Source organism: Podarcis liolepis (assembly GCF_965112155.1).
Source record: "Podarcis liolepis genome assembly, chromosome: 7".
NCBI lineage: Eukaryota > Metazoa > Chordata > Lepidosauria > Squamata > Lacertidae > Podarcis > Podarcis liolepis.
Genome location: NC_139561.1, coordinates 2,094,493 through 2,118,780, shown reverse-complemented (window position 1 = coordinate 2,118,780; position 24,288 = coordinate 2,094,493). Strand labels below are relative to the sequence as shown.

The 24,288-nt window shown below is 48.9% G+C and overlaps 1 protein-coding gene across 1 annotated transcript; it reads left to right on the top strand.

Moving 5' to 3' along the window:
* Positions 1-14,752: 14,752 nt before the first annotated feature.
* LOC310711872 (uncharacterized protein) lies at positions 14,753-23,674 on the top strand. The gene is made up of 18 exons (XM_083514294.1): positions 14,753-14,938; positions 15,277-15,418; positions 15,497-15,615; positions 15,729-15,878; positions 16,279-16,421; positions 16,575-16,689; positions 16,801-16,937; positions 17,123-17,242; positions 17,376-17,490; positions 17,869-17,997; positions 18,157-18,321; positions 18,491-18,649; positions 18,758-18,862; positions 18,964-19,069; positions 19,326-19,388; positions 19,635-19,817; positions 19,907-20,071; positions 20,644-23,674. The coding sequence occupies exons 1-17, from the start codon at positions 14,867-14,869 to the stop codon at positions 19,918-19,920; spliced, it is 2,037 nt and encodes a 678-aa protein (XP_083370420.1). The 5' UTR covers positions 14,753-14,866; the 3' UTR covers positions 19,921-20,071; positions 20,644-23,674.
* The last annotated feature ends 614 nt before the right edge of the window (positions 23,675-24,288 follow it).

Genomic DNA, 24,288 nt, shown 5'->3' with positions numbered 1-24,288 from the left:
GCTGGACTTTGTCTTTTAAGAGGGCGATCAACATGCAATTGCTGCAGGTAAATCTGCCTGCAACCTTTGGCAAGATGGCAAACATTGCGCAGGAACCGCAGGCGACTGCAGCTGTTCCCTCCCCCTCCATCTTGAGAACGTGTCGTTGGGGGTGGCTACAGTGGTCCTCCATCATAAAAAGCGTGAAGACAGGACAAATAACTCCCCCCACAAAAAAAACCTAGGTCTCCCCCAACAAACGTTTGAGACTAGCTCCCCTAAATCTAAAAGATAGATCAAACTGCGCGCGCCGCTGCCCTGCTAGCTCTGATAAGCTCCTCCCACAGCTAATCCCCTGCCTCAACAGAAACCCTGCCCCCTCTGACCTTTGCACATCTTCGGCAATACATTCATCTTAACCACCGATATTCGGCCCATCAATGAGAGTGTTAGATTTGACCATACCTCAAGATCTCTCTTGATTTCATTCCATAATTTTTCATAGTTATCTTTGTAAAAATTCAAGTTCTTTACCGATAAATTCACGCCCAAATACTTAACTTTTTTCACCGAAACAAGGCCTGTCCTTTCAAAAAGGTTTTTTCTTTCCTCATTATCTAAGTTTTTTTCTAAAACTTTGATTTTGCTCTTGTTTAGTTTAAACAAGATCCCTGTTTCCAATCTCACCCATGCGTTTGATGCACATCTGGGGACTTGGAGGAGAGCTCTAAGAAGTCTAGATTGAACTCTCTCAAGGGGGGAGAAAGCAGAGGAAGGCGGACCCAAAGAGGAACCATACAGGAGTTGTGCCAAAGTTTTGGCCTTGTATAATTTTAGAGCTGTGGGGACAAAGAAGCCCCCTTGTGCTCTGAAGAATTTAAGAATACAATTTGTGGTTTTCCCCGCTGAACTCCCGATGGAGTTTATGTTTAGTTTGTTGGTTCCTGAGGCCTGTACCACCATTCCTAGATACTTGTAGTTTGTGAATTGTTCTAATTTATGGCCTTGGAGTTCCCAGCTTCTAAGCTTTGGTTTTTCCTCAAAAGCGAGTATCTTGGTCTTTTGATAGTTGATTTTGAGACATTCAGATTCACAGTATGCTGCAAGCTTTCTTAGTGCTCTTTTGAGTCCAATGGGGGTTCTAGATAGAATTACCGCATCATTGGCATATAGCAGGGCCGAAATATGCCGATTTGCAAGCTTTGGCGGGTGGAGTTCTGAGTCATTGAGTGCAGATTCTAAGTTATTTAGATAGAGATTAAATAGTAGAGGGGCCAATAGGCACCCTTGCCTGACTCATTTGAAGGTTTTAATAGGGTCCGTTAGGTGTCCTAGGCGGCTGCACCTGACTCTAAGAGCCGTGTTTGCGTGCAGTGCCTGGATTAAGAGCAGGAGCCTTCTATCTATATTGGTACCCTGTAGTCTGTCCCAGAGTCTGGTTCTGGAGACTGTATCAAAGGCTGCTTTTAGGTCAATGAAGGCAGCGTATAGTGAGGCCTGTCCTCCTGAGTTGTATTTGTCGATGAGATGTTGTAGCGTTAGGCAGTGATCTGTCATGGACCTTCCGGGTCTGAAGCCCGCTTGTTCTATTGCCAGGATATCTTCTTTCTCTAGCCATTCTGTAAACTTATTAAGGAGGTGCTTTGCATAGAGTTTACTAATCACACTTAATAGGCTAATCGGCCTATAATTCGCTGGGTCCTCTCTGTTGCCCTTTTTATAGATTGGAACTGTTATGGCTGTTCCCCATTCCCTTGGGATGCGGCCATTTTCATCTATGTATGTGAAGAGGGTGGCTAAGAAAGGTGCCCACCAATCCACCTGTGCTTTTATCATTTCTGGCGTAATGCCATCTGAGCCTGGGGCTTTGGCCGTTTTCAGTTGGTTTATATATGATTTCACTTCAGTTACCAAAACAGGTGGCCATTTAGCCAGTTGTTCTGTATTATAATTCCGTAGTGGAGGTTCAGCGTCCTCGTACAAAGATTGGAAGAATGAGACCCACAGGCTAGGGGGAATTTGTGAGGTTAAGGGGGAAATAGCTTTATGGGTGCCAGAAGCTACCAGTTTCCAGAATAGTATCTGATCTTTTGCTTTTGCCGCACTAATTAATTCTAGCCAACATTTTCTGTTATAGGCATTCTTTTGGTGGTGTATTAGGTCTTTATACTCTTTTTTTAGGGCACGGACAACAAGATAGGCTTGATGTCTGACAGAATTTTTGACTGTCAGGGCAGCTTTGTAAGCATTTTGCAGGGCTTTCTTTGCCTCAAAGCAGGTGTAATCAAACCAGGGTTTATTTGATGTTATTGGTTTAGTTGGCCTTTTCTCTGTGGTATTAAAAAGATAGGGTTTTATTTTTATTTATTTTTTCATATCTCTTAAAGCATTACAGCAGGGGAAAAAAGGGTTTACAAATGGGTAAACGCTTGATGGTAAGGATTTGCTGAACTAACAAATTGAACTGGAATACAAAAAAAGGGAGGTACGAGGAGGTCTGGGGAAATAAGCGTAAGGAAGATATGTTATGAAAATTAATGTGTTTTTAACTGTTTTTATTTTGTATGTTTTTTCCCTTCACTTTCCCTGTTATATTTTAAAAACTTTAATAAAACATCTTTAAAAAAAAAGATAGGGTTTTAATTGTTGGAGCAGACTCTCATACTTGGAAACTGGGTCCTCAGGCCTAGGATTATTCCCAAAGCCAGTTAAAATTGTACAGAGTTTTTCAGAGGTTAGAATCTTCTTCAGTTTGGAGTCAAGTGCACGGGTCCATTTGACTCGGCAACCAGGTCGCTCTAATGCGGTGATCTCTGCAGGGTATACTATTCTCAGGAAGGGTGACTCGTTTAACTGAGACACCTGGAGGTGCAAAGGGAAATGGCCCCCCTCTATGAATGGGAGCACTTTTAAATTCACTATTTTTGTTAGCAATTTGCTGTCCGCCAACATATAATCAATTCTGCTGGAATTGTGCAATAATGCTTGCTTCTCCTCCATGTGGGACCAACATGGATAGCTGGCCCTGATGAATACTTGAATGTATATGAATATACATTCATATACATGGATGTATATTCCCCGGGAATGTTGCCCCTGGTGCAACCATTTAGGATATGAAGACTTAGCCGCCTAGAGAGTTTGAGGAGGCAGGCTCCAGCAAAATTTGAATGTTGATCCTTTGACTGCCTTGGTAGTTGTAAGGCCTCTGGGCCAAAGTTGTCAGGGTACCCTATTTTTTGCCTGTATTTGGTTTCTAAACTGGGGTCATCAGGACCTAATCTTGTGTTTAGGTCGCCCACCAGCAGGACCTTTGCTCCCGGATAGTCTGTTAGCAGTAACCTGACATAAGAGTCCAGTCTATTCCAGATGCCCTCAATATCGGGTTTTTTGCTTGTTGGGGGGATATAAGCATTGATAATTAGTAAACTGCAGCTTCCCCAGGATATGAGTAGGACCATTGCTAGGTGATCTAGGGGGACAGTTCCTTACAGGTGAGATTAGGATGCATAACCCCCCCTTGAGCCTCCCTGGTCCTCTGCCTGCAACCGCTCTCACTGCATATGTATAGTATCCTTCCAGTGATGGGTTTTCAGCCGCCCACGTCTCTTGGAGAGCAATGATGTTAAAGTTTTGAAGGTAGAAGGGAATGTCTGTAGAATGGGAGAGGCATCTGGACCAGCCGGCAACATTCCAGGAGATGATGTTTAGGGCAGCAGTTGATTCTTGGGTTTTTAGATTCCAGGCTCTCATAGCTGTTTTCTGCCGCTGATTCCTCAGGTCCTTTGAGTTTGGCTTGATTGAGCCACAATGCGGAGGAATGGGGGAGCCTTTTGAGGGGAAGACTAATTTGGGGGTATTAATTTGTCTGTCCAGGCAGTCACCCGCTAAGGCCTTATTTCATTCCTCTGCATGAATAGCTTCTAGGATTCTAAGGCAATCCATGAAGATTGAGCTGATTCCCGGCGCTGGCACCACTAGTTCGACTTGTTGTGATTTGGATTGGGCTATGGGGGGGGTGTAGGAGAGCCCGTTTCTTCTGGAGACAGATATCGACAAGATGTCCATTCCTCGTTGGTTAAAGGCTTTGATTTGCAATTGATGTAATTAAATTCCATGGGAGGAGGTGGGGCTAGAGGTGGAAGGGACTTCCTTATAGTTGAAAGTCTTTCAATTAGTGCATCCTGGGAAAGTAGGATGTGCTCGAGGTAGGTTGTTAGGAGTTGTTCATCCTTTGAGGAGAAATCCTTTTCTAGCTTATTTGGTGAGGGCGGGTTTTTGTACAGCCTGCCAGATTGTTTAAGATTGCCAGCCTCTGGGTAGAGCGGCTTACCATTTCCGGCGCTGTTGGCTTCTGCAGTGCTGGTTTTGGTTTTTGGTCTGACTGTTCTATGTGCTCCTAGAAGTGGTAAAGGGTCTTCCCTCAGGAAATTGTCTTTATTTGAAAGGGTCTGTTTAGTTGAGAGCTCATCCTTAAAAGTCACTATACCCCTATTTTGGGCCGTATCATGAGGGAGGAATTTTACCTTGATGATATTTTCTGTTGTCACGAGGCCCCTGGTGACTATTCCGATTTTTTCGGGAATATTTACTTTTCTTTGAGCTTATGATGGGTGTCCTCTATTTGTGGGAAGTATTGTGAAGGCAAGTGTCAGGGGTTCAGGAGCAGAGACGCAGAGAAGGGAGGAGACAGAGAGCGAGGGGGAGGAATACAAAGGAAGGATGAGTGGGGATGACGACCCGAGATCACCGAGCCTGTCTAGCGAGTCCGAGGATTCCCAGAAGGGAGCGCCAGCAGCCAGAGCAAGGGGGGAGAGCAGGGGGACACCCCAGGAAGAAGGGTCCAGAGAGGGATCAGAAAGCAGCAGTTGGAGATCGGGACCCACGTTCCCAGCCGGGAGCAGCGGGGAGAAAGGGGACCAGATGTCGGGCTCCGGAGACTTTCAGAAGGAGGGAGGGCATGAGTCAGGAGTAGTCACGCCCACCTCGGGGAGCGAGGAAACGATCAAGAGGAAAGTGGAGAGTTGGGCGCGCGCGCCAAGTTCAAATGTAACGGAAGCTGGCGCAGTCAGCAGCCCAGAGAGTGAACCGGGTCCCAAAGCCCGCCGCAAGGAGGCGGAAGGGTCAGGGGGGTCCGCGTCAGAAGAGAGTAGGAAAGGAGAGACCCAGGGGGGCAGGAGGACCCAGAGACGGAAGGAAAGGCGCAGGAGGTGGAGCAAGGCTAGGGTATTAAGCTGGTGCGCTAGAGGCGGAGACTCAGACGGGTCTTCGTCGTTCTGACCTAGAAGAAGTAGGGCTGCACGTTGCAGTTTGGAAATGGAATCTGTAATCCAATAAAGACTGTTTGAAACTGAACGCTGGCTGACTTGGTCCTATGTGAGCTGGGACTGGGCGGCAGCCCTGACAGTAAGACCCGTCCCTCAAGCTTCTGACACCTGATACCTCGCAGCGGAGACAGAAGCAGCTGGAGGAGGGGATCAGTGTGTGGGAGCAAGCTCACGACGGTTGGCAAAGATGACGGAAGCAGAGAAAGTTTCAGCGCTGCAACAGGCAGTTACACAATTGAATGCGGAGGTACTGGCATCCAAGAAAAGGGAGGAGGATGCGGCAGCCGCCTACCGAGATCTCCACGCCAGGTTTGAAGCATGGGTTAAGCATGGGCAGCCAGGACCCAGACCGGAGGGGGTTGGGTTGGCACGGAGAGCAGGAGGGCTGGTGGCTCACTTCGATGGGAATTTACAACAGTACCCCAACTTTCGAGCAGATGTGATGTGCGCACTGCAACTGCTGGCAAAAGACTTTAGAGATGAGGAAGAGAAAGTGGGGTTTATACTGTCCCATTTGCATGGGGATGCGAAAGCGTGGCTGCGCAATTTGTGGAGGGATAAAGATCCGGCGCTTCAGAGTGCAGATGCCTTTATCAAAGCGATGGATGCATGTTTTTTGTCTACCATTGATGTGGATCTTGCCCGACGGGAGATTCATGGACTGAAACAAGGGAGGGCGAGCGTCCGGCAGTACCACGCCCGCTTTTTTGCGCTGGTCAGTGCCTTGGAATGGGACCGGGACTCGCCCCCAGTCAGGGACCTGTTCTGGGAGGGTCTCAGCTCTGCTGTGAAGGATGAAATTGCGAGGGGGGAGAGGCCCCGAAGCACGCAGGAGGTGGTCCAAAGGGCGCTGACTGTGGGGGTGAGGCTGGAAGAACGTCCATGGTGCAGAGATGAAGGACGTGGAGGGCGCGAAGCAGCGAGAAGTTTCTCTTTCGTTCCAAGGGAAGCAGCGCGTGCGCAATCCACACCTCCGCCAGGAGGGGGAGTGGAACCTATGGAAGTGGGAGGCGCCAGGGCTCAGTCAGCTAGCAGAGCCTCTGCACCGACAGCAGTCAAGACTAAACCTCCTAGAGGGACCAGGAAGTGTTACATATGCGAGAGCCCTCAACACTTGGCGAAAGAGTGTCCCCAGAGGAGCTCCAAGCACACTGCAGCCTCCGCAACGGTGAAAGTGGCCACGCAATGCAGCGAAGCCCAGCAGGGAAACGACGATGTCTGGCTGGAGACAGAGGCACTGGGGCCCAGCCAGACGCATCAGTGAAGCAGTCCCCAGCGATATTGCAACCCACGGACCCCCTCCCACCCAAACCAGTAGTGCAACTCACAGCGTCTCTCCAGCTACCCAATGGAGTCACCATCGAAGTGCCGCTTTCTGTGGATTCTGGAAGCAACGCAGACTTTATAGCACAGGATTTTGTGGAGCAGCACGCTATAAAGCTGCTGCCTGCCACTCTGCCCCTGCAAGTCGTCACAGTGGATGGCAGAGAGTTGCTGGGGGGCAGGTGGTGAAGCAGACGCCACCAATGGTGATGCAACTTGGTAACCACAGGGAAGTCATCAGTTTTAATGTCACCCGACTGTCGGACACGCCCATTGTGTTGGGCATGAGTTGGCTGGACAGGCACAGTCCAACGCTGGCTTGGTACCAGAGACAGCTGATCTTCGGCTCCTCTTACTGCGCAGAACACTGCATCCTGCCCAGGCAGGAGGGGGAGGAGGAGGACTCACAACTGCAGTTGGGAACGTTGCAAGCAGTTCCCCACAAATACGCGGACTTTCTGGAGGTCTTCTGCGAGAAAGAGGCAGACAAGCTACCACCGCACAGGCAATATGACTGCAAGATTGACCTCCTGCCAGGGGCGACGCTGCCGAAGGGGAAGCTATATTCCATGTCTGAGGACGAACTACAGGAACTCAAACAGTTCATCGATCACAATTTGCAGCGCGGTTTCATCCGGGAGTCCAGCGCAGTAGGGGGCAGTCCTGTTTTCTTCGTGAAGAAAAAGGACACGCCCCAAAAAAGATTGGTCGTGGATTACCGCCTCTTAAACAGAATGACCAAGCCCTCCGATTTCCCTATGCCCAGGATTGACGACCTGCTGGCGACGGTGCGCAAGGGACGCGTGTTCACCAAGTTGGACCTGCGAGGAGCGTACAATCTCATCCGCATGAGGGAGGGCGATGAGTGGAAGACAGCCATGTTCACGCCTCTGGGCACCTACGAATACAGAGTGATGCCGTTTGGTTTGCAAAACGGTTCTCACTGTTTTCAAGCTTTTATGCATCACGTGTTGGCGGGACTCCTCTACAAGAAGTGCGTCTGCTTTCTGGATGACATCCTGATATTCTCTGACTCGCAGCAAGCACACGACCAGGACGTTCGGGAGGTGCTGAAGAGGCTGCAGCAGCATAGACTGTACGCCAAACTGGAGAAGTGCCAGTTCGACACGACGGAGGTGGATTTCTTGGGTTACAAGCTGTCGGACAAGGGGCTAGCCATGGACAGCGCCAAGGTTCGTGCGGTGTTGGATTGGAAGAGCCCGCGCAACCGGAAAGAGGTCCAGAGGTTTGTCGGATTCGCCAATTTCTATCGCAAGTTTATCAAGGGGTTCGCGATGCAGACGGCAGCTATTACGGACACGCTAAGCTCCAAGAAAAAGAAATTCATCTGGACGGAGCAGGCGGAGCGGTCCTTTCAGACACTCAAGCGTCTCTTCGCGTCGGAAGAGCAACTGCTGCATATCGACCCCAGCAGACCGCTGAGGGTGGAGACAGACGCGTCCGATAGAGCAGTGGGAGCGGTACTGCTGCAGAAGGACCCGCAGGGGGTCTGGAGGCCGGGGGCGTTCTACTCCAGAAAGCTCAGCAAGTCGGAGCAGAACTACACCATCTGGGATAGGGAGCTGCTTGCCATTCATGCAGCTTTCAAGGCGTGGAGGCACTTCCTGATCGGCGCCAAGCACACGGTGCAGGTCTGCACGGACCACAAGAATCTGGAGCACTGGCGCACGGCTCGGTTCCTGAACCAGAGGCAGATCCGTTGGGCGGAGTTCTTTGCTGACTTCAATTTCCGAATTGAGTACGTCCCGGGCGACACCAACATCATGGCGGATGCCCTGTCCCGAAAACCGCAGTACCTCGAAGAGGCGACGCCAGCGGCGGCCATGCACATCTTCGCGCCAACAGCGTGGGCGTGCGCTTCAGCCACAGTAGACCTGGATGCGGTGCGACGGGCGTTGACGGACGACGCATTCGCGCAGGCGAAGATGGCAGAGGTGCACAAGGGCACGGCGAAGGGCGACGAGTTCCAGATACGAGATGGCTTGCTCTTACGTAAAGGGGCCGTCTACGTGCCGGGAGACGAACTTCGCGCCCGGGTACTGCAGCAGCTGCACGACGCACCCACGGCCGGGCACTTTGGCACAGAAAAAACGGTGGAATTGGTCGCAAGAGACTTTTGGTGGCCCAGACTGAGGGGGGAAGTCGCGGACTACGTCGCGAGGTGCGACACCTGCCAGAGGGCCAAGCCGGTGCACAAACCACCGGCGGGACTGCTGGAACCGCTGCAAACGCCGTTTGAACCATGGGAGAGAGTGGCCCTGGACTTTGTCACGGATCTACCCAGCTCGAGAGGCAAGACAGCTGTACTAGTGGTGGTGGACTTGTTCACCAAGATGGCACATTTCATACCGTGTGCGAAGGTGGCCACGGCAGAACAAACAGCCAAATTGTTCATAGATCACGTGTTCAAAGTGCACGGGCTGCCGCGGTCTATACTGTCCGACCGCGGACGCCAGTTCATCTCGAATTTCTGGCAAAAGCTGATGGGCTTCCTGAACGTCAAGATCAACCTGACATCGGCAAGGCACCCGCAGACCAACGGGCAAGCGGAGAGGGTCAATGCCATCATGCAGCAGTACCTGAGATGCTATGCCAATCAACAGCCTGCGACGTGGGTGGATTACCTGCCGCTCGCCGAATTCGCCTACAACAACACGAAACACGTATCCACAGGGGTGACGCCGTTCTTCGCCAACAATGGGAGGAATCCCAGAACCTTCCCGGGACTGGACAGAGTGGGGGAAGGGGAACCACAGACGGCGGACGCTTTCGCATCTGAGTTGCAAGAGGTCCACGATCAACTCAGACGGCAGCTGGAGCTGGCGAAGCACGCATACAAGGTCCAAGCTGACAAGCACAGGCGAGTTGGCGAGGAGATCCGAGTGGGAGACTGGGTCTGGTTGGCAGCCCACGCGGTGCCAACCCGATCGTTAGCCAAGAGGAAGCTAGGGCACAAGCAACTCGGTCCATACCGAGTCGAAGCGCAGATCAACCCGGTGGCTTTCCGGCTGGTGCTACCAGAGGGTTCCAGGATGCATCCGGTGTTCCACAGGTCGGTGCTCACTCCCTACAGGGCACCGCACAGGTTCCAGGAACCAGGAACGGCACCGAGTCAGTCTCCGGAGCGGACGGAGGTGGGAAGATTGCCACAGCAGGACCCCATCAACGAAGTCACGGAGATTTTGGACTCCAGATGGGGGGAAGACGGAGTAGAATATCTACTAGCAAGGGAGGGCACCCGGGCCAGTACTAATAGCTGGGTGCCGGACTACGCCTTGGAGGAACCCCTGCTCAAGGATGAGTTTCATGCCCTTTTCCCACACAGACCTATGCCAGCGGGCTTCTTTGACGACTGGTTGTTCACGCCCACGCTTTCCTCCAGCACGTTCCATGGCTTCGACTCGGAAGGGGAACCCGCACCGCGCACACGTTCCCCAGAGGGGTCACCGGAGGGTTCGGCGTCCGACAACTCGTATTGGTGGGACGATCGGCCAGAGGAGCAGTGGCGCCGGAAGTGGCAGGAGACAACAGGTCCAGCGACAGACGCAGAGACGGACATGGACGTTTGCGGGGAGGACTTTGGTTTCGAGCACGGCGGCACCGAAATGGAGGCGGAGGAGACCACCGTTGACGAACGCGGGGAGGAAGACTCGGAGGTCTTCAGTTGGCGGCCAGCAACGGGGAGCGAACTGTATCCGACATTCACTCCCGTGATGACGGAGCACCCACCAACCACCCTTGAAAGCGGGGAGGGGGGAAGGGGGGGCTTCGAGGGGGGGATGGATGTCAGGGGTTCAGGAGCAGAGACGCAGAGAAGGGAGGAGACAGAGAGCGAGGGGGAGGAATACAAAGGAAGGATGAGTGGGGATGACGACCCGAGATCACCGAGCCTGTCTAGCGAGTCCGAGGATTCCCAGAAGGGAGCGCCAGCAGCCAGAGCAAGGGGGGAGAGCAGGGGGACACCCCAGGAAGAAGGGTCCAGAGAGGGATCAGAAAGCAGCAGTTGGAGATCGGGACCCACGTTCCCAGCCGGGAGCAGCGGGGAGAAAGGGGACCAGATGTCGGGCTCCGGAGACTTTCAGAAGGAGGGAGGGCATGAGTCAGGAGTAGTCACGCCCACCTCGGGGAGCGAGGAAACGATCAAGAGGAAAGTGGAGAGTTGGGCGCGCGCGCCAAGTTCAAATGTAACGGAAGCTGGCGCAGTCAGCAGCCCAGAGAGTGAACCGGGTCCCAAAGCCCGCCGCAAGGAGGCGGAAGGGTCAGGGGGGTCCGCGTCAGAAGAGAGTAGGAAAGGAGAGACCCAGGGGGGCAGGAGGACCCAGAGACGGAAGGAAAGGCGCAGGAGGTGGAGCAAGGCTAGGGTATTAAGCTGGTGCGCTAGAGGCGGAGACTCAGACGGGTCTTCGTCGTTCTGACCTAGAAGAAGTAGGGCTGCACGTTGCAGTTTGGAAATGGAATCTGTAATCCAATAAAGACTGTTTGAAACTGAACGCTGGCTGACTTGGTCCTATGTGAGCTGGGACTGGGCGGCAGCCCTGACAGCAAGTTTGTGATTATTTAACGTTAGCTTCCAACAAGTCCGTGTTGTTTTATTTTGATCCTTTCTTGTTATGTTAGGATACATGGGATTTCTTTGTGATGTCAAGAGAAGGGTTGGTTGAATGGGAGCCGGAATTTCCTATTTCCCCACTAGAGGGTGGTGTGTGATCTGCTGGAGCGTGGGGCTTTTCCTCAGAGTGCTTTATTGGCATGCATGAGTTTGTGATTTTCTTTTGGGTTGTAGGAGCAGAGTTCTTTGTTGTTGTATTCTCCAGCAGCTTAAAGAGCTTCTGGAAATTCATTTTTTTAGTCCGGCAGGTCGGTGCTCCTTTATGGCCTCTCAATTTGATGTTTTTGGTCTTCTTCATTTTTTGTGTTGAGCATTTTCTCTTTCAGGTCGGTTTCTTGGGAGCAAGGGACCCTCCCTCCTGCACTGAATTGTTTCTGTTTGTTGTTTTTCTGTAATCGAGTCCCGGCTTGGTTTCACCTCCCTTAGTCCTAGTCCCAGATGTCATGTGAGGGAAAGCGGCCTCATGGTTCTTAATCAATTCAGTTAGGGTGGTAAGCAGGTTCAAGCTTTCCGAAAGGAAATTTTTAATTGGCTCAAGTTCTTTGCTTATCTGTGTGAAATGAATTTTGAGTAAATCTTCGAACATCCCTGACAAGTAGAAGATAAAGTTGTTCGGGTGCTGTAACCTTAAGCTGTTTGGCCATTTGTCTGTCTCAGTCGGCTCAGTCGGGGAAGGGCACCTTAAATTCTCTCCTTATAAGGAGGGGAAAGGAGGCTCGTTTGACATGGCTTCTGGGTTTTCCAGGAATAGCTCCTGTTCTAAACTTGCTTCAGGTCCCTCTTGGGCTAGCTCAGCTTGTTTTAGTTCTGTTGCCAGGTCCACTCCCTCACCTCCAACGTTAGTTTTTTCCTCCCTTCTAATCCAGGTGTGGTCAATAGACCACTCATGAGAATGGAGATTTCCTGGATTATTTGCTTCATCAGCCTTGGGATGGAAGTACCGTAGGTTGAAATTTTGGCCTGTTTTTTCTTTGGGGGAGTTGCTACAGGTTGTAAAGGTGAAATCCCCAGTTCTTTGCAACATTGTCTTGTAAGTACCATCTTCGTACTCAGAAATAAATGGGGCTATTTTATCCAACCCACAACTTTATGGGCTTTTCAAGGTAGGTGGTTCAAAGTTGATTTAAGTAGCTTTAAAAGGGAGGGGAGGTTTAAAAGTCCACCCGACAGCTCCCGGAGTCTTTTACTGATAAAAGTTGGCAGGTATTTTCATAGGTTGAGCCTTTTTATCAGGGTAATTTGATCATTAGAGCTCCTACTCACGAAGCAGAGACCCAGTTGAGACTTGACCTGGCGCCACCTTCCCCGGAAGCTCATATAATAATAAGTGCTGGAGATGCAAGATACAAAAAGGAACCTTCTACCATATGTGGTGGACATGCCCCGAAATTGGGAAATTTTGGAGCATGAGCCACGAAGAAATAAAGAAAATATTAAGAATATCATATAGTAAAAGGCCAGAGGCATTCCTTTTAGAAATTTTAAATGACTATACTCCAAAAGACAAAACTAAATTTTTCTTATACGCAACGTCTGCAGCAAGAATCCTGGTGGCTAAGTACTGGAAAGGGAATCAGTTACCCACTAGGGGAGAGTGGCTATGTAAGCTTTCAGAATACTTAGAATTAGCCAAATTGACAGACATAATAAGACAAAAACCAAAAAGTGAAGTAAAAAAAGAATGGGAGTGCCTAAATGAATACCTCAAAAGTCAAGGTTCGAGGACAGAAATCTGGCTGAGTCTGGAATAACCTTGTGAAGTGAAAGGATATGAAAGAGGGATTTATATCTAGATGTTAGGATAGAGATGATAAAGAAAACAGGAACACAGGAAGACACAATGAGAGATGAAGGAGGTGCTGTGGGATTGGTGGAAGTCAGTGTCTTGTTGTTGTTTTAGTGTTTATAATAGTAACTTGTAAGATATGGATTAGGTTTTTTATTTGTTTTTTGTTGTTGCTTTCTTTAGTTTTCGAATGTTGATTTTTGTGTGTTGTGTATTGTTATTTTTAGATATCTTTCGTGTTGTTGTTGTGTGGAAAATACTAATAAAATTTATTTAAAACAAAACAACCCCCCCCCAAAAAACCCGGTCCATTTCTTTTTAAAAAAAGTTTTTATTGTTAAAATAGTTCATCATTAATACACATATACAAGCATACAAACATACATTTCATACAATCCTTAAAAGTGTTCAAACATACTTACACTCAATCCCACAAATAATTCCTTTCCCCATCACCATCCACCATAAACGGCCTCGGTCCTGTATACGTGAAGGAGCGTCTCCACCCCATCATTCTGCCCGGACACTGAGGTCCAGCTCCGAAGACCTTCTGGTGGTTCCCTCATTGCGAGAAGTGAGGCTACAGGGAACCAGACAGAGGGCCTTCTCGGTAGTGGCGCCCGCCCTGTGGAACGCCCTCCCACCAGATGTCAAAGAGATAAATAATTATCTGACATTCAGAAGACATCTTAAGGCAGCCCTGTTCAGGGAAGTTTTTAATATGTAACACTGTACTGTTTTTAACACTGATTGGGAGCCGCCCAGAGTGGCTGGGGAAACTCAGCCAGATGGGCGGGGTATAAATAATAAATTATTATTATTATTATTATATCCACCACCCCTCACCCCACCTTTGTGTTTGACTTCCAGTCTACTCAATTACAATTTCTTTCCACTTCTAGTACTTTCTTTCACACACCTTTAGCCTAATTTCATACTTCTTTTTCTATTACACATTGTTACGCCAGGATCTTGCCTGGCTTATTTGCCCATTCAAAAATTTTATATTTCCAAAATTTGATTTGTTGTTCTACCTCCTGTTCTATAATTTTATTATATTCTACTCTCAGTAATTTAATTTCTTGATTTAATCTCTATTTTTGCTTGCATAGGCCAATTTTTCCTTCCTTTTAATTTCTTCTAAAAGCCCCCTTTTCTTTTTTTCTTTATTCTTATATGCTATTGAGTTTTGTTGTATGAAATATCCCCTAACAACCGCCTTCCCAGCATCCCACACTGTTTTAACATCTGTCCCTTTCCTCCAATTGTTTTCAAAATATTCCTTCATCAACTTTCTGGCTCCTTGTATTACTTTTTCGTTTTTTAATAAGAAAACATTCATTCTCCACCTTTTTTCCCTTTCTCCTCTTTTCCTTTAAGAGTTAATGATACTGGATTGTGATCTGTAAGTGTTTTTGGCAATATTTCGGCATTCTCTGCTTCAATTGTCATATCCTTAGTAATCCATATACTGTCGATTCGACTATACGAATTTTTTTGGTTCGGAGAAATATGTGAACTCCTTTTCGACAGGATGTTTATATCTCCATATATCCACTAAATCAAAAATCTTTACCATTTCCATAAAGCTTTTTGGCAACTTCCCTTCATTTCCCCCCTTCTTCTTCTGCGAACCCCGGTCCATTTCTATGGTGGTGGTGCTTGGGGTCTTTGAAGGATGGGAGGCAATAAAACCATTTTACAAAAGTGCTACTCCTCTCTCCCCTCAGCATCCCAACCACAGCTTCTCCGGCTGATCTTCCTCCTGAAAGCGTCAACGAGGACCAGCTGAAGGACAGACTTGCGGATGTGGTCACAAGGATGAAGAATGGGAAGATCCGAAGGAAGGCACTCCGAGATCTTTCCGCCTTCCTGCAGAAGATCCAGGAATCTGTGAGTTTCTGAAGGGAAGCATTGCAACCATGCAGGGCTGTCAAGGCCTTCAGGCTGCTGCTTCTAGGCCCACCCTGCAAGGTGCCCAAGGGACAATCAGGCATCCCAGCACTTATCCAAAATTGAGAACAGAGCTGGGCCATAGTGAGTAAGACGGCTGAGAAAAGAAGTAAAAAGCGAACATCAGGAAAAGAGGGGTGGGAAGTCAAGAAGAAATGGTTTTTTCTGCATAGGATGCAAAATGTTTTGGAATGTTTGGAAGATTTAATTAAAATGTTATAGGGAAAATGGTGATGGGTTGCTTCTCTTATCAGTCCCTTCTCTTGGCTTCTTCTCAGCCATCAGTAGCACTTTCTGCACCCTCCCTTGGCCAACTGGTGGCGATTTCTTGCCTTTGTGCACTGGATGAAGACCCGGAGTGCAGGCAGAGGGCAGCAGAGGCTCTCTGCCATCTTCTGCCCATCCTGCGGCGCAACGAAGGTAAGACTGGAAGAATGCATCCCAGCATGGGGTGGGGGTGAGCAAGACCCAAACTAACCCTTTGGCTTTCCTTTGCAGAGACACTGGCAGGAACGTTAAGGAACCAAATACTTATCACTAGAGCCGAGAAGGTCCTCATATCCACCGGAGGACCGGTTCCTGAACTGTTCATGAATAATTGTTGCTCTCTTGCCAGGGTAAGTCGCTGTCTCTCAAGCCACATGTTCTGGGTTCTGCAGAGGCAGCATCTGGGCTTTCTGCTCCCCAGCCCTGCCCTGTGGGCATCTCTGACCTTCCTCTCTCGCTTCAGGTCTTTGGCGCCTTTCTCCCTGCGGAGCAGCTCTTGGAGGCCATGTGCTTCCTGGCCAGAGACCTGGTTGTCGAGAGCAGCTTCAACTCACTGGCTATCTCCCACTTACTGCAAGAATTCATCAAGCAGTTTGGCGGCACAAAAGTGGAGGTAAGGCATCTGCAAAGGTAGGAGAGAAGAAGATTCTCTGCGTGGTGTAGGGGAGGCAACCTCATGCCATTGGGTGGCCAGGACACATGTTAGTTGAGAGGGGCCTGGCAATGTCAGGGCAAGAACCTCAGCCAAGGGTCCTGAGAAACATGGGTTCAGGAATGGGGAACCCTCCCCCTTCTGGGAGCAGACTGGCAAGCTTCTTCTCTTTTCCCACAACTGGTGCCCTGGAGCTGCCTGGGTCCAATACTCCCAAGGACTCTGAGTGGTACCTTGGAAGGAAGATGGCTGTGGTGGCACAGGTCAAGGGTCCCTCTTTCAATGAGGGATGGAGGTATCCGCCTGCAGACAGCCCCGCTTCCTTGTACTCTCCAAGCAACCCTGTCCTTTTCTCTGACAGGTGGAGGTGCTGCTGGAGGCCTTCCTTAAGATCAGCCAGGGGCCTGCAGTGCAAGGCAGAGACATGGCCGTCTTTGCTTTGTCCATCCTGTCACACCAGCATCTGGCGAAAGTGGTGCAATATCTCCCCCAGCTTCCCTTCAGGTATGGAGCCCTCCAGGTTGTACTGGGCTAAGGGGAAGGTTGGCAAGCTGCAGGGCTTGCTCAGAAAGCCCTTGCTGCCATTTCCTCTCTCTGGAGCATGGCAGCAAGCAGAAGACTTGAATCTGACCATTGCTTTTGTTTTTGCATTCACAGAGACTGTGAGGGAATTTGGAAGGAGGTTTTGGCATCGGCCAATCCAGAACAACTGACCCATCTCATGGCCAAGCAGATTTACCAAAGCCCCTTGGCGGAATCTGCCACCCAAGTGGTAAGGACCAACCTCCTGCTTTCTGGCTTCCTTCTTCCCAGGGTAATATCGAGGGGTTCCCGTATTCTGCAGAAAAGCAGAGAAAGTGACTTGCACCCCTCTCTCTTCCAGCAACATCTCACCAGCCTGTTGCACGCCATCCTCAGGATGGAGGACTACAAGGCAGCTGTACGCCAGAACTTCCCACAGCTGCTGATCGCTCTCCTGGGGATGGTTATCAACTTCCATTATGACCAGGAATTCCTCAGGTGAGTAGTGTGATGCAAAGGGACCAATGAAGTCCTTTCCCCTTCAACCTCGGGGGGTTTCCAGTCCAGCTTGGTTTTCCAAGGGAGGCTCTCCTTCAGGCGGCTGCTAGGGAGGAAGGATGGGGAAGGAATTTGAGTGTGTGGCAATGACCCTCCTGGTGATCATGGCCTTGCTTTGGTTCCAGAGGGGCTAAGGAAGTTCTGCACCTCCTTCTTGGCACCACTGGAGAGCAAGTAGAGACGGCCATCGTCGACCAACTTTTCTGCCGGGAGAATTTCAGCCAGGGGTTGTCTGCCATGGTGAGGTAAGAGGAAGAACACGGTGACCTTCCCCAATGGTCTGGCAAACGGAGCTGAAGGCACGGGATCGGACTGTGCCCCTGTTTGCTTCCTGCAGTGTCTTTCCCTTCCTTACCAAGATCTGCTTCTCCATTTCAGAACTGTCGGAAAGCGAAGCTGGTGGATCCCTCCCATGGTGGAAAGCATCATCGCTGCTCTCGAGGACCAGGCATTTGCCGGAATGCCACAAGTTGCGGCAGCTATCTACATCGAGGTGAGGGGGACTGAGGTGCAGGAGGAAATGTGTGCAGCAAGGAGGCCCTGGCTTGGTTTCGGTCGAGTGCTGGACTTTGTGTTCTTTAGCTCCTTTTGTGTCCTTGGTTCCCCAACCAGCCTTCATCAGAATTTGGACCTTGCAATTGCCTTTACCTTCCAAATTCTGTGGGTTATGTCAAGGCTACTTTGAGCCTAAGGACTGTTGCCTGTTTTAGTGCTCCTCAGAGTAGACCCATTGGATTTGATGTACATGACAAACTTTGGTCCATTCACTTCAGTGGGTTTGCTCAGTGCAGAATTGCAAATGGTGGGTAAAAGGAGAATGTGCCTCAGCCTCTCATCACTGAAGAGTTTCTTTCTCTTTGGGCCTCTTTAGCTGCTCAGCTGCCATCTGCTTCCCTGTGAAGATACACTGGAGCAGTTCTTCAACTGGCTGGAACACGACTACCTGCAAGTCCGGAAGCTCAGCATCAGAGGGATATCCCTGCTTCTGGACTCTGACATGGCAAGTGATGCTCAGAGGGAGGGAGGGAGGGAGGGAGGGGGGTACAGATCTCGATTCTAATCATGGCCCAGCACTCTTTTGCTGGCACAATACTGAAGAGCCTGTGCTAAAAGGCGTGAGGCATTTCAGACCTTTGAAAAGATTCTCTGTTTTGTGTAGGATCCTTCGCTTCTGCGGGACTTGCTGCTGGATTCCCTCCCTTATGCAAAAGCCGATGTCCTCCCAGAGTTGATAGAGTTGGTACACCAAGCCTACCTCTCCGGGGACCTGAAAGAGGAAGACCTGAAGATGCTGGCGGCAACTTACTGCGGTCTGGCTGCCCATGTGAGTATGAGGAAAAACATGACATCACACACGGTGGAGAAGGAATGCTTTGGAAGAGGAAGGGTGGGGTTTAGACTGGCATGCAGCGGAGATGTTCTGGCTTCAGGAGGGTGTTCCTCTGGAAAGTGATCTGTTGAGAAACACAACCTCTGATATTTTCTGCCTATAGGAGGAAGCCTCCGTCCGGGCATCAGCCATCGGACATCTGGGGCTGCTTCGGGGCTGGGTGAGAGACCAAAGACTTCCCATTACAACAACAGAAGAGGAAGCCATTCACGAACTGGTTGTGGTCCTCATTCACCTCGAAGAAGAGGATGAAGTGGCCAAGGTGAGGGCCAAAGAGGTGGACTTATGCAGTAGGAGGGAAGGATTGTTCTCAGGAGCTTCCAAGACTATGTACTGCAATTTGTAACGCTCTTCTCTTCTTCTGTTGCAGTCTGCAAGGAGGGCTCTTTCCCATCTAGCCCCAGAAGTCAAGTGGTGGGCTCATCCCAACAAATTTAGCCTCCACTTTGCTCTCCACCAGGCTGCCAAGCATCTGGTAAGTTCCCTCTGCTTCATTGGCAGCTTTGGGAGTGCAAGGTTCCTCTGCCGTGCTCTCAAGCCTCTCTGGTGCCACTTCTCCTTTGTCTTTGCCGACAGAGCAAAACCTTCAGCAAGGACATCGTTCGGAGTGTTGCCTTGTCATGTATGAAGCTGTCTGCAAACAGGCTGCCAGCACTCTCCAGGGTGGCAGCTCTGCTTCTGGGTAAGTCAAGCAACGTCCTTCCCTGGTAGGGATGGACAGAAATGTCTTGGTAATGATGGCAGGGAGGATGGACATGTCCCCAGGCCACCTGCTAGGTAGGCCTCCATCTGTGCCCAGATCTTGCTCTGAGTGCTCCGTGAGGGTGGAGGCCTCTAGACGCAGCAGAGCATACCTGTCTTCCTGCCAAGCTGCCTCTGTCTCTGTTTGCTTTGCACCGAGATGATGTCCCTTTTCTTGCCCCCCCCCCTCTCTCTAGGTCATCTGGCTTTCCGGGATGCCGGTTTCATCCACAATCAAGACATGGCATCCTATGAAACATGTGAGTGAGACGTACGGAGGGCAGGGAGGGGTGCTTCTGCTGAGAAAGGTCTTCAGGGGAAGGCAAATTCTCAGATGTATGTTCAGACTGAGGTGCCACAAGATGAACATGCAAAGAGGAATGGAATGTGACTTCACTGCTCTCTCTCACACACAAACACACCTGACGGCTGTTTTCATATTGTTGATGGATGGCTCTTTTCCTGTGCCTCTTCACCTTGCTCAACCTTTCTCCCTTGCCACTCAGGGCTGGAAGAGATGCAGCAGCACGAGGAAGAAGGGCTCAGGCAGACAGGGAGGAGCTGCCTGAACATCATGCAGCGGGCCTATAAACATCAGAAGAAAGGCAGGGTCCAGCGCTTTTTGAGGAGGCTGCTCCACTGTGTTCACAGGGAACCTTACCCACAGGACTTCCTGAGCTGCATGCCAGGTGAGTGAGGCATCTGGTGGGCTATTGGGACATCTGGTGGGCTGTTTGGATGGGACGTTTCTCAAGGAGCCCCTTTCTCCTCCTGACAGAACATCCGGAGTAGCGCCAAGGCAACGTGGACACCAGAGTTGTGCTGCAGGGATACCATCTTCTGCTCTCCGCGGGATCCAGTCTGGACCAGCGCCAAGAACATCAACACCATCAGGATCGACCAAGAGGAGTGGTGCTGCCCTCACGACCCTCCGTACACAGCGGTAGGAAACCTTTTTGTTGTTGTTGTGTTTCTTGTTGATGTTGTTTTGGATTGCTGATTTTATTGATTTTGAATCTCAGGGTGGTTCACAACACCAAGTATACGAAGCACAAAATACATAATAAGAATAATGTACAGATCTGAGGGTGTGGTGTTGCTTTGGTAAGAGGCGTTGAAGGAACCCCACAACCAAAACTTAGCAGTGCACTGTGTGTAATTTCCCAGCTAACCTTTATGTTGGTGGTGCTGGACATGCGGCCAATCTTTCCATTTGACATTCCATGATCCAGAGGCATTACAACAAAAGCACAAGCCCTGGGTGGTTCTGGAGAACTGGAAATATCGGTAGGAGGTATCATTCATTTCAGAAGGAGGTGTCACGAAAAGGCCACTTTGATTATACAGTAGGCCTGCCAAGACAATGTCAGGGTCCCTGATTAGTCCTGGGATGAGGGACATGTCAGCTACCTTTCTAGAGTGTTCATAATAAAGGTGACATTTTCTCCATATATTTGAAACATCTGCTTAGCATTCTTTACAAAAACATTTTCTTTTGTCATTGGTCTCCTCAAGGTCAAGATGCACATCAGGGTTAACATCAACTTCATCATGATCAAGGAACTCCATGGGTTCAAGGAGCCCAAGGATATCAACAATTCCTCCTGGGTAGTAAAAGAAGATAAGAAGGAGAACAGTTATTATTACTGTAAGAAGAACTGGAGGTAAGCAAGACCAGAGCACACCTGAAGAGTGAGCCAACCCTCCATTCAGCCGCACCCAGTAGAGCCTCTTAGTGGTCCCCGGGTTCTGGTCGAACTGGAGTGGTCAATTCACACTGTATACACCCTGCTATTGCTACTCAAAAAGGGTTGGGGGGGGGAGAGAAAGAAGGGAGGAAAGAAGGCTACTGTGACCAGTATGGTGGGAGGAAGTGCACCTTGGGGTGGTGGGTGAGAGACCCTGACTACAGTTCTTTTAGGTTCGCCCGGGCATTTACCTCCTATGATAGGTTGGTCTTGGCCAAAACCCTTCTAAGGGTATATGGGTATATGCCACAGCTGCCTTGGTAATGCTTCTACCCCAACGGGTATGTACCAATCATGAAAATACAAGGGGATATGACGTCCGTAATCCTCCAACAACTCTCCCCACTTATCAATTATGTTCCCTAGCCCATCCACATTCCTTACTATCTGTACAGCGGGTCTGTATTTAAATCTGGCACAAATTGAGGACTGGCTGATAATTCAACTGGTAAAGATCCTCCCATCTGCCGGTGCAGTTCCTCAATCTTCAGGTGTGTGTAGACTCACTGGCTTCCGGTGCAGTGAGAACAGACCGGGTGTCTGGGGCTCGTGCCCTAACCCACTCCCGGTGGGGCTAGGGGTAGGGGTTCCTGGGGATCTTCAACTTCAGGGGGTCCGAAGGATTCTGCTCACAGTTCCAGTGACCCTCATACCGCTTCAGATGAGAATGATCAATCCAGGGGTTCACCTCGGCCACTTTCACCGTGGTAGGCGTTGCAAGCAAGATGGCATATGGACCACGCCACTTAGGAGCCAACGGGTTGTTCTTCCACTCCTTCGCCCACACGTCATCTCCAGGCTGTAAGGGCTGCATGGGTTCAGCCAGGCTGATTGGCGTACGTTCAAGGGCCCACCTGTTAAGAGAAGTCAAAACACAAGAGAGAGACTGGATTTGTACTGATGTACTCTGACCTCCCTTTGCACTAAGTCTGCTCTTATTTCTGTGGTAAGTGGAGGAGGTCTTCCATACAAAAGCTCAAAGGGAGAGAGCTTTAGCCTCTTGGTGGGTGCACATCTGATCCTGAGCAAGGCTATGGGTAGAAAGTCCACCCAATTGCCATGAGTTTCCTGGCACAATTTGGCCAGCTGTGATTTAAGAGTCCAGTTCATTCTTTCTGTCTTGCCGGAACTCTGTGGTAGGCAGACAGCGTGCAGTTTCCATTGTATCTGCAGGCCTTTGCATACACCTGCCACTAACAAAGCGATAAAGGCTGGTCCATTATCACTTCCTATACTGCTTGGTAGCCCAAAATCTCGGTTAAGAGGTGCTTAACAACTTCCCGGGCTGTCTCAGTCCTTGTGAGATACGTCTCAACCCACCCCGTCAGAGTATCCACAAAGACGAGTAGATAACGATAGCCTCTTGCCCTAGGCATTTCCGTGAATTCCACAATCATGTTCTCCATTGGCATTAAGCCTGTCTGCTGTACTCCTGGAGGAAGTACTGGGCCCTGCTTGGGGTTGTTTTTGGCACATAGGAGACATGTTCTTGACACAGCCTCAGCCAGCTGAGATAGCCTGGTGATATAGAATTGCCTGCCTAGGCCTTCTTGCAACGCTGTGGCTGCATAATGAGTGGACTTGTGGTACCGCTTAACCACTTCTCTGCCTAGGGTTTCTGGGACAAAAACTCGCTGATCTGGCAATATGAACCATCCTTTATTGGGAGGTAAACTGGTTTTTCCTTCATGTTGGGCCTATTTTGCTTCTCTCTCTCTATAAATGGGCTTCATTTCCTGCATATTAACAACTGTTGGCAATGATTGCCCTTTGCCATTTTGGTGGACTCCCGGCTGTGGCCCCGGCAGTGCATTACAACAATTTTCTCAGGTGCCCATACAGCTTCCAAGAGATTTTCTAATTGTGGGTCGTATTTAAGAGCTTGGCCCTTTGTACCAACGAGTCCGTTCTCCTTCTATAGGGCTTCATGGGCATGCAAGGTTAAGAAGGCAAACTTTGAATCAGTATAGATATTGGCACAGCAGCCTGTTGATAGCTGTAGGGCCCTAGTGAGTGCTACAATTTCTTAGGCCGTGTTTGGATGGATCATACCTTCCTGCTCCCATTTAATCTGAATAATCCTTATCATTCTTTCTTTGTCGCTTATCATCAGTTTATATAACACCCCTACTATCCCTTTCTTCGTCATTTGTCTTTTGTTCAGCACCATATCTATTTTCATTTGTGTCCTCATCGTTTCATCTGCTCTTTCCATTTTTATTAAATCATAAAGTCCTTGCACTTTCAGCCAATATTGTTTTCCTATTTTTTCTTAAAAAACTTTTTTTGTAATTAAAATTCCCCTCTTCATCAAACATACCTTTGAATTTATAAAACCCCTGATCTTCTAATTTCTTCCACCAACCAGGTTCCCTTTGACCCTCCTGCATATATTTTAACGGCATCCACCTTGAGTATGTTGGCATCCATTTTGTATTCCAGTTCTTCCAGATTCCTAACGCAGTTTTCCTTGGTCCTATTGTCTTCTTAAAAGCCGTGTTAATATCTCTATTAAATAGCCCTTCTCTTCCTATTCCTTCATTTATTTCATTCTCCAGTCTTATCCATTTAATCGCTTCCTTATATCCAATATCTATTAGATTTTTCAATTGGAAAGTTTCATAGTAAAATTCTAAGTTCAGTATTCCCCATCCCATTTCTTCTTGAGATGAATAATTTACTATGTCTGGGGTTCTAATTCATTTACTTCCAAAAATTCAATTTTTAAATACCTTATTCCATGTTTTGAACCATATTTTCCTCATGGGTAGTGTAATTACTTGAAATAAATATAATAATTTCGGTACCAAAGACATTTTAACTGCTCTAACCCTACCTAGAATAAATAAATTCTTATTATTCAGTGGTTTTATATCCTTCTTGATCTTTCTCCACGCTTCTTTGTAATTTACATCTGGAATCCTAGCACTATTTTTAATAATATTTACCCCAAGTATTCATTTTTTTCCTATTGATATCCATCTTTGTAATTTTTGTAATTTCCTTCTCCTCTTTATTTACATCCCAAAATAAAATTTCTGACTTCTCCAAATTTACTCCCAATCCCAACTCCTCTTTAAAGTCCTTCAGGGTTATCCTAAATTCTCTTACACCCTCTAAGGGGTTTGTAAATAATAGGATAGCAGCTGCATACTTGTTTAACTTAATTTCATCCTTTCCTTCCTTATATCCTTTTATCCTTACTGAGTTTCGTATTCTGTCAGCCAAGTACTCCATACCCAATGCAAATAGTAGTGGTATATACAAACTACTATTTGTATATTGAATTGATCTGAAACCCCCTCATTCACTCTGACCACAGCCTTCCCTTCTCTATACAATTCCCGGATTGCTTCGACAGAGTTATCTCCTTTTTCTTTCTTTCTTTTTTACATTATACAACACTAAACAT

Bases quoted from the DNA above. Each gene is read 5' to 3' on its own strand.
- LOC310711872 (XM_083514294.1), top strand. From the start codon at position 14,867: ATGAAGAATGGGAAGATCCGAAGGAAGGCACTCCGAGATCTTTCCGCC. The intron at 15,879-16,278 runs GTAAGGCATCTG...TTTCTCTGACAG, and splicing joins TTGGCGGCACAAAAGTGGAG to GTGGAGGTGCTGCTGGAGGC. The intron at 18,650-18,757 runs GTGAGGGCCAAA...CTTCTGTTGCAG, and splicing joins AAGAGGATGAAGTGGCCAAG to TCTGCAAGGAGGGCTCTTTC.